Source organism: Alligator sinensis, unplaced genomic scaffold (genome assembly GCF_000455745.1).
Source record: "Alligator sinensis unplaced genomic scaffold, ASM45574v1 scaffold250_1, whole genome shotgun sequence".
NCBI classification, from domain to species: domain Eukaryota; kingdom Metazoa; phylum Chordata; order Crocodylia; family Alligatoridae; genus Alligator; species Alligator sinensis.
The window spans coordinates 307,074-320,957 of record NW_005841888.1 but is presented as its reverse complement, the minus strand read 5'-3'; the positions used below and the strand labels follow the sequence as shown (position 1 = coordinate 320,957).

Here is a 13,884-nt window from a genome sequence, read left to right as displayed (position 1 = left end):
CTAGTGGAGCCTGTTATCATTGCTCTACAACTATGGTAGTACAAAAAGTTGCTCAAGTGTGAATATGTAAAAAAACCCAAACAAACCTAATTTTTCAATCAAATTGGGTAGAACAGTAAGCATTCTCACCTCCTATGCTCACATATTAAATAGATGGGTTTTTATTAAAAGCACTTGTATAGTCATGAATTATTAGCAGTGATCCAGGTTTTCTGTTTCCCAGGCGTAAAATGGAGAAAAGTGTGGATTTTCCCTTTACCCAAGGAAAACAGATTTTTTTTATTTTAGTGGAAAAATCTGTGGATCGTGCACTTTTGCAAAGAGCTCTCTGCAGGTGGCAGAGTTCCAGCCTGCCAGGGGCTGGAGGGAGCAGGAAGAGGGCGGTTAGGCAGGGGCACCATGTGCATGTTCATGCACATGGCCACCAGGTAGCCTGGAGAGCAGCTCCTGCAGGAAAGTCTTGAGAGGGTTGGTGGATTGAGGCCCCCATAGGGAGGGACTTGGGCAGGGCTGGGGCTAGGGAGTGCGTGGCGCTTGGCACCCAGGGCTGGAGTGTGTGGCTGCAGGGCCCGGGTGGGGAGTGGGAAGGGGCTTGTCCATGGGGCGGGGCATGGGGCTGGCTCCCCACTGCCATGAAGATTCCAGGGGGGCTGGGGCGACCTGTTTGTGGGGCAGGGGCAGGCTTCCCTCCACAGCAGCCCCTAAGCCCTGGCTGCCACCTATGGCTGCTACTGCAGTGGAGCAGACCATGGATCCTGGCTCCCCCTCACGCTTGCTGCTTGCCTGCTGAGGGCGTGGGCAGGGGATGGAGCTGGCTTCTTGCTGCTGCACACACTCCCAGGAGTGGCAGGAGAGACCTGTGCCCCCCCAGATTTGTGGGCAGAGCAGGGTTGGGCTGCTTGCCCTGTTGCCCTCCCCTGGGGCCTCTGTAGCTCAGCCAGGGAGGCCTGGCAGAGCAGGGCTACGCGGGAAAGCTCCTTGCTGCTGCAAACTCCATGCTACCCTGATGAGGCATCCCCTGCCCACATGGCAGCAGTGAAGGGCACAATCCTGCACTGCTGCTACACACCCCTATCCCCTGTCCCACTCCTGCCCAGGTCCTGCGGCTGTACATTCCAGTCCCCAAGCCCCAGACCCCAGCCCAGCTGGGCAGCAGCCCCAGCCCTGCCCAACTCAGTCCCTCCCCCCCACCCAAAGACTTACCTGCAGGAGCTGCTTTCCAAGCTGCCTGGTGGCCATGTGCATGCACATAGTATCCTTGCCTTGACCACCCTGCTCCCCGTCAGCCCCTTGCAGGCTGGAACTGTGCTAGCTTGAAGAGAGCTCTTTGCAAGAGCGCAAAATGCGTTTTTCCATTAAAATGAAAAATCCGTATTTCCCCTGGGTGAAGGGGAAAATCTGCATTTTTCTCTGTTTTCCTGTGGGAAACAGAAAACCCAGATACCTGGTTAGGCTAGGCCTGGGAGGGCTATGGCTTGGGAGTCAGGGGCCTGGACCTGCATTCTTCGAGCTAAGGGGCAGGGGGAACTCTGATTTTCCATTATAAAAACCCAATATCAAATACCAAAATTTATAAGTATTTAAAATTTATTTTATTATTGTGATTGAGGCACTGGTAAGCTTCCAAATTGCTTTAAAATGGTAAATGTATCACATGAATAACCTCTTCCTTTCTCATTGTAGAACATTAGTATTGCCACCGCTCACCTCCTCTTAACTGCAGAAATGGCTGCATTCCAAATGGTGGGAGTGATCTCTATATTTTAAAGCACATTTAATTCTTTCTTGATGAAGGATGGTACCTGTATTGTACAATTTATGATTTTTTATTAATACTTGTGAACTCTTGAGTTCCTTTGCTTCTATGAGTTTTAGCTGAAAGTTCTCTTCACCTAAGCACAATGAATCTCTCTATCCAGACAAAGAGTGTTAAGCTACTGTTATAATTGCTTAAGTGTGCATGCACGCACGTGTGCACACACACACACACACACCCTCCTTTTCCCTCCCCACCCCCGCAACTCGCTTTGATTTATACCAGATTTTTCCATTTTAAGTTTTTTTTATATTTTTAAAAAATCAGATATACTGAATCTGCTTAATTTAGCTTCCACTAGAAATAACAGAGACTTCTTTTTGTGTTGCTCATTGTGACTTCATGAAAACTCTAAATTTCACATGATAGAGCCTTTAAAAAAATGGACCCATGGATTTTTGTGGGGTATGAAAATTAGAGGTAGGAATTTACTTCTCACCTGTAGGACAAGTTTAATGCAAGGCAATAATGGCAACATTTGATTTCTGATGCATATCAAAGGAATGTGTCTCCTGTTTTCATCAATGACAATGCTTTTATGGGTAGCTTCAGCAGAGAGACCAAGTACTGACCAAGCAGGACAATGAACTCTGAACACCGTCCTAGTGCCAGGAACCATGTTGCTGGAATAGCATAGGATATGCGCACTACAGAACCAAATTTCAGTTCTGTTAACTTTGCACTTTTCCAGAGCTTTGAGAAACAAAAGTAACTGAACTAGCAAGCCTCCCTTTTACCAGTGCTTGACCAGGTACACATTTTACTTGACCCATGGAAGGCTCAACAAGTCTGTTTAACTGCAAGACAAGGGAGAACACAGAAACTAACCTATTCCATGAAATAAAAGAAATTTATTTAACTTACAAAGGTAAAACTAACAAATGACGTTTACTTTTCCTTCATATACATACTGCACATCCTGCAATTAAAATCACCTCTGGAGAAAGGTGCTTTTTATCCCATTATATTTTACAATACAGCACAGACACCAGACTTCTCATTGAAATAGTAAGACGATGTAACATTTAAATACACAGACATCTGTTCTAGTATCTTAAGAGCACGGTTTTTGTTTACAACAGGGAAAAATACATCTAAGTATGACAACAGTGGCTAGTATATTACAAGCAAACAATATTGAACTCTGCATAGTTTATACAATACATTGTGGTAATAATTTTGATTACCAGTTTTTATCAACTATTTACTAGCTGGCCACATGAAGCCTAACATTCATCTGAACTGTGGCACTGGATGTTCTATTGGTTTTCTCTTATATAGCTTCATTTAAAGAAGTCTTTTAAAAATGTTTTCTGAACAGACAAGAATTTCAAAACTAAAAGCAACTACAAATGTGTTTCTCTTCACTACAAACATTTAATGTTCACATCGCATTGCTAATGTAAAGGCAGGCCTCAAAATATAAAACACAGCTGTCAGAAGAAAGAAAAAGCAATGTGCAAAATAAAAAACCTTAAATTTAAAAATGTGTTTATGTGCAAGTTACAGTGTCAACTGCATATTAATACTTACTGGGAAAACATCAACATGAAATAATACATGTCTCATAGTACATTGTTCATTGCACACTGTTCCACAGCTTTTGCATCCATTACACTTTCCTTCCAGTCATCTATACTCAGATTATACTTCATTAAAACCAAACTATGTTTAGAATGAGAAGTTGTAGACATGCTTCAATTAGTGGCAAGAACTGGAAGAAAAATAAAACCTGAATCACATTAAAAACTATTTACTGACTTTGAGCCACTGTGCTTGTACCTGACTGACAACTTTTAGCATCTTTACAGTACATTTGCTAAATGAGTCCTGCTGTAGGTTACTGAGCAATAACCCACTTATGACCACGATGGGTTTTATTTTTTGTTTGTACAATACAGTACATGCATTTCCATCCCATTGATCCATGTAGACAATGCTCAAAATAATATACCTGTTTTACAAGTCATTGTCTGTGTTTCACATAGTATTCAATGCTGCAATAATTGCTTTGCAAGTAACATACGGTAATTTCATTCCTCAATGAACAAATAGCTAGTTGTGTGCATTTCCTTAATGCACATTCAGCTATTTGACAGAACTTTATATAAAAATAGGAGTAGCTCGCATAAATCTACAGGAGGTCAAAAATGCCTATGGGGATGTTGAAAGCATTAGGTAGAACCCTCATTTTCAATGTGCCATCCGCTCCACAGGAGAAGATGCGATTGCCTTGCACTGTTTCGATCTGCATGACTCCAGCACCGATATTTCTGAAGATGGACTGTTTGGCATGTTCGTTTTTAAATGAATGAATTAGCCTATAGCCTGTTAGTCTCCATACCTGTATTAAAAGAATAAGATATAAAATGGAAAGGGAATAAAACATTCAAATAAGCCCATTACATTTTGGTTTGGTGTTTGCTACCAGAGGCAACTGCAGTTCCAGGATTCTCTAGATCAGAAGTTCCCAAACTTTCTTATTGTGTACCTGCTTCTGATTTACCAGCTTCCCGCATTCCTCTACCAGCATGGTTCATATGTTAACCCCTTAAATGCCAATTATTATAGTGAAAATTAAATCTGTCATTACAGTTTCTCCCGTGTAACTGCCACATGTTTTGCATTCCCCCCAGGGGTATGTGTACCAGTGTGGGAACCTCTGCTCTAAATGCTCTTGCACTGGCACAAATTACAGCAATTTAGGGTCTGCTTTACTGTACAGCAGCTGGCTTTCATCTTCAGTCTTACTTTATACCAGATGAGACTTTTTCCTTTGCCAGGGGAGTCCAGAACAGCAACAGAGGACCTGGTGCCTAATTAACATGTATAATACAAGTTTCTGACTTCAAACCAATTCCCCAAAGTGTGGAGAGCCTGAAAATCCTGATGAATTCAGGATCAGGCCTGAAGGCCAGGATATCATACAGCTCAGCTAAGCAGCAAAAAACTTGCTCTCATTCTCTCTGTTTCCTTTCCTCTTGCATCCGGGACCATGATTAGCTGCTTCTATAATTCCAGTAACAAGTATTCTTACTGGGAATTTGATGTTACTGTGGCTACTATACAGTACAATGAGCTGTGTGTTCATTTGAAAAAGCACTGTTGCAGTGAAAAAGAAATACATGGGGGCAAAAAAAGCTCAGAATTAGGGGTGCACCAATAAACATTTTGAAGGCTGATACCAATAGCTGATGTTTAAGGAGGCATATCGGCCGATACCAATCTGATATCTGATACAGCTGCTATCAGCTGGTAGGTCCAGTGTGATGAAAAGGGAGAGGGGGGGAAGGCAGGGGCATGGGGTGGCAGATCAGTGCCCCCTGCAGTGAGGGCAGGGGCAGCCGCTGCCCAGCTGAGGGGCGGGACAGAGGTGCGACTCATGGGGTAGAGGCAGCTCCTGTCACTGCTTGCATCTGGGGGGGAGGGGAGAGGCACATGCCCCCAGATCTGTGCGGCGTGGGGTGGGCAGCAGCTGCGGGGTGGAGCAGGAGCCGGCGCTGGCCAGGTGGTGGCACATGGCTGACAGCGGAGCTGTGGTGAAATCTGGGGTGGCTGCAGCCTCCTCCCAGTGCTGCTAGAGTCAACTCTGAGCCCAGCCCCTGGCAAGAAAAGCCCCATTCAGTGCCAGCTCTGGCTCCAGCCCAGGGGTGCCGCCCTCCCCATGCCACACACATGTGGGGGCATGCCCCCCCGCTTGCAAGCAGCGGTGGAAGCCTCCTCAACCCCACAAGCTGCGCCACTATTCTGCATCCCCCACCCTGCACTGGCAGGGCAGCGCCTGCCCCTACCCTTGCCCCCTCCCTCACTGCAGGGGTCGTTGATCTGCCCCCAGCTTCCGACTTACCAGCTGGAGGCAGCTCTCCATGCTGTCGGCTCTGCTCCATGCTGTGCTGCATCTGTAGCTGTGCACAGCATGGGCATTTATCAGCCAAATTATCAGACCCGTAGGGCTGATATCCGATATAGACAATTGTCTTCATATCAGTACCGATCTGATGCATCAGTGCACCTCTACTCAGAATGTTTATAAAGGATAATAAGATAGTAAATACAACCTAATGTGTTGTGCTTTATCCATATACAAATGCAGACATTAATTCAAAAGGCATCTGAGAGTGGCTTTTTACTAGAAAAAAGACGAAAGTTAGAAAGAAAATGAATTTTATTTTTAAATTTACATTGTAAATTTGGGGAAAACATCTCACATACAAAAAAATAATATAGCCAAGTTTGTTTTCTATGTTATCTACCTATTCATATTTGCTTGTCAACACAGTATTGTTTGTATCAAGTACGTACATTGTTCTACTGGATAATTAAAATGTACCATTAAGGAGTGAAAAAAGCTCAGATTCCAATGCTGATAACCTTACCTTCATGTTACCTTCCGCTGAGCCTGTAGCAAAGTATTCTTCAGAAGGGTCCAGCGCAAGGGCTTTAACAGCTGACTCATGGGCTTGGAACGTATGAAGGATTTGTCTCTGTCTGATGTCAAAAATGCAGATATATCCCTTCCTACCTCCAGAAATCAGTAGTTGCTGTTTTGGTGCATACTGAAGTACTGTGGCACCATGATCATGACAAGTGAAGGCTGAGCGAGAAGAAACATTATGAGCATGGCTGTAAGTAGCTTTCCATTTTAAAGTACATTTCAGCTAGGAAAGGTGACTTGACATTTTCTAGCTCCATCGATCTGGTAAGTATACTGAGTCATGCCGCTGACATTAATCACAAACTTTTTTTTGCTTTTCTTAGAGCTGCAGAGCCAATGGGTCTTAGAGCGCATTAATATGTTTTTAATAATGTTGGTAATTTTAGCACGTATCCCTGCAGCGTACGTGTAGTGTATTACCAAAAATATTAAAACTGCAGTCAGGCGAGTCTAGCATCTCTCTACAGATCTTCTTCCCACCCCCAACACCCACACAAAAATCCTACCTTGGTTCTTACATTTCTTAAAAAGTCACATTTCACTGCAGTACTTACCGTGTATGAGATTGTTACCAGATGATACCAAAGTGTCCCATAAGCACACATTTCTGGTGGAAAAACAAAAATCATTAATGGTCCTCTGCTAAACAATTGAGAGGGGGAGGGGTTGAAAGCTGAACAGAATTTGCTAAAGTTGTCAGAGGCTTGCAAAGCAAAGCTGAGCAGGAACCATGGAGTTGATGCAGTCATGGGGGCAACTTGCAAAGGCACAAGTGAGAGCAAAATGCTAAACTCCCACGATTTGGGGCTAAGACATATGTGCCCTTGAAAATCTTCCCCGTGGTCCCCAGTGGGGGCTATGTTTGATTACCTCCCTTGAAGATTTAGTGCCAATCCTAGAGAAGTATTGGGGAAAATGGACAATATACAAGGCACTCGTCTCAGAATCTCAGCCTGCGGAGACAATTTGGATTGAACCTGTATTTACTAAATATGCTCCTCACCAAAGCTGTACAAACTTGTTTAGCTCAACAAAGTGAAGACTGCAAGGGGGTACGATTACTCTTGACAAAAAATAGTTATGGGGTGAACAGTAGGGGGAGAGGAAAGTTTTTAGGCTGAAAATTAATAGCAGCACAATTTCCAATGGCTAAAAGTTGGCTATGAATAAATATAGACAAGTGGTGCTCAACCTTTTCATCTGGCAGGCTGCATGGTCATTGCCTGCTTTGTCTGTGGGCTGGATCCAGGCAATGGTCCCAATCTGGCACCTGGGGCATGCATGGCAGGGCATGGGATGGGAGACAACCCCAGTCCTGTGTGGGGTGGGGGACATGACCCAGCCCTGATCCACCACATGAGGAGGGGGCGTGGTCTGGCCCCAACCCAGCCCTGTAGTGGGAAAGGGAAGAGCCATCCCTTGGGTAGGGAGAATCAGGGCAACCGCCATGGACCCCATGCTTTGGGGGGCCCGTGAATCCGGGAGGAGAGGCCATGGCCCATCCTGCAGGGCCTGCCTGGAGTTGGCTGCTCAGCCCCGCGCCGCGCCCCCCCCAAGAGCGGCTTGTCAGGGGAACACAGGATCTGCTTGGCTCTGGGTGCCAAATTTCATTGCTATGGCACTGCCATCCTTACCCTTTGCAGGGGTCCCATGGTCCTGCGCAGTGTTAAAGGGGCCCCGCACCCCCCTAGGGTTAGCTCTGGGAAGGGGACATGGATTCATTAAAAGGTCTGCACCCCTCCAGCTGCACAGGGGGAGATGACGTGGCCCAGCCCTGTGGGAGGAAGGGACCGTGGTCCAGCCCCCTACCCAGCCACACAGGGAGGGGCCATGGTCTGGCCCTGCAGAAAAGGGGGTATAGCTCAGCCCCAACTGGGCCATGCATAGGAAAGGGGTGCGAACTGGCTCCAATCTGCTGTGTGGGGGAAGGGGCTGTGGCCTGCTCTGACCCATCATGTGGGTCTTGGCACTTTGGCAGCAGGGGCAGGGAGTGGTTTGGCAGTGTTACCTGCTGTGCTGCCAAATTTCCTGACCCATGGGGAGCCATGTGGGCCAGATGCTGAGGCTCCAAGGGCTGGAGGTTGAGCACCCCTGCTACAGACTATCAGAAAAGTGAAATTTTGGAAATGAAGTAGTGTGGGAGAAGAACTTGAACTGCTTTAAGACTAAACTCCATGAGTTAAGAGAGGGAGCTTTGACTGAGGTAGGCTTAGTTGATGTTTCTGCCGATGTTCAAAAAGCTCATAAGTTTCTAGAAAGTGGGCCTTGCTTTTCTGTTCCGGTTCATGCTAATTGCTAAATCTGGGGTCAGGAGGGAAGATGTCCGTCCCTAAAGTCTGAGTGGTGCAGACTGGTGGGTTTTACCTTCCTCTGTGGGTCACTATCCTATCCCTAGGATCCTTTGAGCTTATGTTATATTAACCAATTATTTCTCTGTCATTGTAGTGCTTGTCTACCTGTTTTTACCTATGGCACATTGTAGGGCAAGGACTGGCAACCTACAGCTCATGGGCAGACTGGATCTGGCACCTGATAGGGAAACGTGGCTGACCTGCCTCAGACAGAGCTGGGTTCTTTTAGCTCATTGCTCTTGACATGGTGTTGGCCACTGCTGTAGGGTGTTCTGGGCATTTCTGGTTTTTGACTCTTGCAGCTGTGTGAGGGTTTGAAATGGTGATATTTGGAGAATCCTTGGTTAAGTGCACAAATGCAGAGGACATCACTCAATGGCCCAGGAAGCCCCTTTCAGCCCTGGGTTCCTAACTGCACCCATTAGAACTGGCTGCAGTTGGGAGAAGCTGTTATTAATCCAAAGCTAGAGACTGAGACTGCTGAATTATGTACAAATTATCAGACATAAAAAAGCAATAAAAAGCAGAGGTGCTTAGGCAGTAAGACCTCAATGCTCCAGGCAGTTACATCTTCAATATATTACAAATACACATATTATATCACATGTGCGCTTGTGTACATACACATACAAAAATGCTAACCCTGGACAATCAAATAAAGGGGAAAAAAGAAATAATTTAACACTTAGTTGTAAGGAGTTTGAGAAGCCAACAGGCTAATGGGTGCCAACCTGCTGAAAGAAAATAACTGAAGGTGTGACATGCAAGCAGACAGCAAGATTATAAGGAAATGCAGTAGCGCACAATACCGAACTTTAAAATTTTGGCTAATGATCAACCACAGGCACAAGATCCAAATAGCAGAGACCCGTTATGATGGGTAGCTCTAAAACTGAAATTGTTTCTCCTTTCCTAGCTTAGAAAATCCTATCTGTTTCTCTCTCTTTCCTCTTTAAATATACCTGTTATCATTGGACTGTCCAGATGTAGCTACTAGACTTGAAGATGTTATGAATGCAAAGTCACTGGTGGTTTTACTGTGGCACTGCCAGGTCTATAAAAAAAACAACACAATGAGGTGCAGTTTTATCATCTATACAATACATCTGTTACCAACAACAAAATAAGAAAAGAGATGAAAAAGGAAAGTTAAATAAATATATTCCAAGCTTGAATATTAAACAAAAGATTCTAAAACCTATAGTAAGTAACGAATTTGGATTCAGAAAAATTCCTCTCTAGAAAGAAAAAATAATGTTATATTACTTACCAGATAGGGCTTAGGATTCGATGCAGTTTGGTTTACTTGCCACACACTTAAAAACCCTTCTCCATCAGCAATGCCGCACTGCAAGAAAGAAATTTTTTTCTATTAACAGTGATTCTTCAATGGTTCCCATTTAAATGGGCATTTTTATGTCTTCACTTGTTTTAACAACATTTTGAAACCAGCAATTTTGTCTACAAGTATATGAAATACTACTGCAGGGAACCAAGACACCTGAATCCTATTGTCACAAGTGACTTGGCTAAGTCTACACAGTTAAGTCTCTTTCAAAATCAGTATTCCTATTTTTTAAAAATGATGTGGTCATTTAGGATTATGCGGAGGCATAACAACCCCGCCTTGTACCCTGGGTGCAGCAGTAGTACCTGCCATTCTTGTGCCCCCTATAAGTGCCATGTGCTAATGCCTGGTCACCTGGCTACTGTGACTAAGGTACCTGCAATACTTTCATGCTTTTGAAAAATTTCACACTGTAACCTTGAAACGGGTTATTTTAAAAAATGTCAAAGCATCCAGCAGGAAACAACATTCCAAGACTTTTCTAAAATAAATTTAATAAAACAAGGTACATGATGGACTGCTATAAGAATGATTATGGAATAACTGCAAATACTACGGCTGATACAGACTGACTCAAATGAATAGGAACAAACTCTTCATTTGATGTTGTTTAATTTCTAAAAGTTTTGTCTGAGAAAAAAATCTTAGAAAGCATTGAGGAATAGCATAAGTGACACATTTTAAAACTCTTTCACTTTCCATCTGACTCCATAAGCCCTGCTTGAGATATATCTGCCTACGGGAAACTTGATGCTATAGTTTAACAACCAATAAAAGTTTCCTGAAACGGACTGCAATCTTATGGCCTGTAATAACGTAATCTATCAGGCCAGGAAAAAAGGGCTTTATATAATCTAAAAAAAAGGGGTCTAGAGGGGTGGTTTTAGGTTTCCAATTGTCCCTAAATTGAATGACTGCCTAAATTCCAGGCCAATACATTTGTTGTCCTATGATAATCTTGGAGAGATACCAAAATATCCTTGATTTGTCACACGTCACTTTTATTACCTTATGCTCCAAGCCAGTGCTCTAGACTCCTCATAGGCTTGATTCTGGATAAGCTTCATTTATCTTGCTCTCCCCTTTGAAGCTTTTTCTTTTTCCTCCACTGTGCAGAGGGGCCATTGTAGGCTAACAGTCCCAGATTGCCTCTGCAGAGGTCATTGCCTGAACTACACTTCTCTGCACAGATGGGCTTAATGGGCACCTATACACATGATGGACCTCTGCTCTGACCCATGCTAATTAGCATGGGTTGGAGCAGAGTTGACGGAGTCTGCTGCAATGAACTGAATCTGCTAATTAGCACACTCCAGCAGTCTCCACATCATGTGTATTCAGCGTCCCTGTGTTTCAAAATGGTGGCGGGGCACTTTAACTACAGTTTGTTGAATGGCCTTTAGTTAAAGTGCCCCTGCCACCATTTTGAAGCACGGGATGCTAAGTACATGTGATGCTGTGGGCACACGTGATGCCGTGGGCTCTAATTAAAGTACCCCCCCTCCATGTGTATAGATGCCCAATGTGTTTGTTAGGTCAATCAAAGCAGAGCAAAGAAGGGCAGCCTCAGCCTTCTCTAGTTTTAACCAAGACTACTTCTGCATAGTGGATGGAATTAACACAATCACATTTTCTTGCTATCCTTACATTAGGGTAAGCGGGGTGGATGAGCCCTTGTATTCCAGGACAGGAAGGCAAAGGTTTAAAATGCTGAGAAATCTGAAGCTTGCGGGTATTCATTTGTAAAAACGAATGGGTCCAATTATTGTTAAGGGTTGTGGCTGCTCTCAAGAGATTTTTGTGGATACGTAAGACTTAGGTGCCTTCAGCCTGTGGGGAGTTTGCACGAGCTGGAGGGACACTTGGGCTACTTTTCCAGGTAAGTTATGAGGGAATTCTCTGGCCAGGTTCAAGGGAAATTTTATATTTTCACCACTGCTAACCTGTTCTCTTTTCAGCTGTCATAGACCTCTTCTGTTTACCCAGCTCCCAAGATACATCTCCACCTCTGTGAGCCTAATCCCTCTCTTGGTCCTGACTCAGGTCATTTGCTCATATAGCTGTTTATATCTTTAAACCTGCCCTCTGTCCCTGGTGTATGACTGAGTACTGCCCCTCTTTGTAGATTAGTCAATTAAAAGTTAAAGGGCTAGAATGATACCACATTTGAGGTGAAGGGAAGCAAAGTTCATTTGGGGGTATAAAAAAAAGCAACAATTTTTGAAGTTGCCTTATGATAAGAAAAGAATTGGTAGTCCCAGTGATTTCTAGAAGGACAGAAAATGGGAAGCAGGGGACCCACACCTATCACCACCACTGATGAGGTATTATACCAGTTACTACCACTTTGACATTGATATTTAAATGATTTTGCTGTCACTCCGTAGAAAAGCTTCGAAGACCTGTTTTGATAATTTCAAAGAAATATTCAAGTGTAGCTTTTCTGAGTTCTCTACTCCTTTTCTGCTTGCGTGACAAATACAGGAAAACAGTATACATCTCGGCTGGCTATACGATTACCAACTCTTACGGTCTTTCCCGATGTGGAGTCCTAATCCTCTGTAATATTATATTTTCCACAATACTCAATCACAAGGGGGAATTATTTCTTTGTGAGAGGATCCGCTGGAGAAAATTCTTCAGCAAAGATCTTGTTTTTATGCTAATATGTCTAATGTGACAGGCAAGGAGAACAGAGTTTGAGAGAAACAGAATGGCTTCTGTATACTTTGGGCACCATTCTTTAACTTTTACTTTAAGTCAGTAGAATTCTACTGAAATCAGTGGCATTACCCTGGCAAAAACTCATAAGCCAGGGTGGAGAATAATGCTCAGGGTTTTTTCAAACTCTTTCATAAGCCAAAAAAGAGTCAGTACATTAATAGCTGTGTCAAAAACACTGAGAGCAGAACAATGGACAAGTAAGTCATGGGCCAGATTCAGGGGAACACCACAGCTTTGCTGGATTTTACCTCTCTTACACACTGCAATGTAAATGCCTGATTAAAGCTATTTTACATCTGTTTAGATCACTGACATGCCAAAAAGCAATCAGAACATACACCCAAATCTATCCCCTAGTCAGATTCACTAAAAAGATCTATTAATAACAAATGAGGAAAAAATACAGAGGGAGTCAGCTCATCAATAGAAGGCAAAACAGCATGAAGTCTACTCTGAGTAATGACTGGTAGCTTGTGGGGCTAGGAAGCCATATAGGTAGCTGTTCAATAACTGGACTCAGGTGGGTGCTGGGAATCGCAGTCATATATCCAATAGGCTTGGGTAGTAGAACAAATGTAGTGAAGCAGAGAAAAGGGACAGTTAAACCAGGTTTACAGTTGTCATGACCCAATGATTGTGTGTGCGCTTCGGCACTGCAGAATTATTTCCCGCCACATGGAGCTTTCTTTGCACGGTGCAATTCTCAGCTGCAGAGAGAAAACCCCGGTGCAAAGGAGTTCCCGCCACCCGTATGTAACTTTGTTTCCCACTATTGGCTGTTTCTAAATTATTCCCACGTGGCGGCTAGCGATTGGCTTGCTAGTCGTATAAGAAGTTTGAGCAGTTTCCGCCCAAGTTGTAGAGGACTCCACAACCATCTCGTGGGGACTCTGAGCACGCGGCAGAGTAACAGAAACTTTGTGGGCGTCTCAGAGGAGTTCGGCGGCCTGATCAACCACCAACCTCTTCCCGTCTCGTTTGTTAAATTCTTAAGATGTATCTACGGTTTTTTGCGCGCTCGTCAAGGGTATCCAGAGCTCTGTTGTGTTTGTTGTTGCGGAGCCTAGCAAACTCCGCTCGTGTGTCTTCAGTGGAGCCTAGCAAACTCGACCTGTGTTTGTCTGTAACTGCAACTCAAGAAAGTTTTCCTGCTTGCACCGCGACCACCTACGGTGTAAGTAAAACAATCTTTAATTAACCGCTACGAGTC

At 44.1% G+C, this 13,884-nt stretch overlaps 1 protein-coding gene across 9 annotated transcripts in view; it reads right to left on the bottom strand.

Moving 5' to 3' along the window:
* Positions 1-2,645: 2,645 nt before the first annotated feature.
* DMXL2 (Dmx like 2) overlaps positions 2,646-13,884 on the bottom strand; it is a 90,911-nt gene continuing 79,672 nt past the window's right edge. For 2 of the 9 annotated variants that reach the window (XM_025197014.1, XM_014517052.2), the window contains 5 exons: positions 9,873-9,950; positions 9,565-9,656; positions 6,806-6,858; positions 6,193-6,410; positions 2,646-4,160 (listed from right to left, as the gene is read on the bottom strand). In XM_025197014.1, coding sequence (XP_025052799.1) covers positions 3,951-4,160; positions 6,193-6,410; positions 6,806-6,858; positions 9,565-9,656; positions 9,873-9,950 — 651 coding nt within the window. In that variant the 3' untranslated portion in view covers positions 2,646-3,950. The other 7 variants (XM_014517050.2, XM_025197015.1, XR_003092652.1 and 4 more) reach the window with 6 other exon arrangements.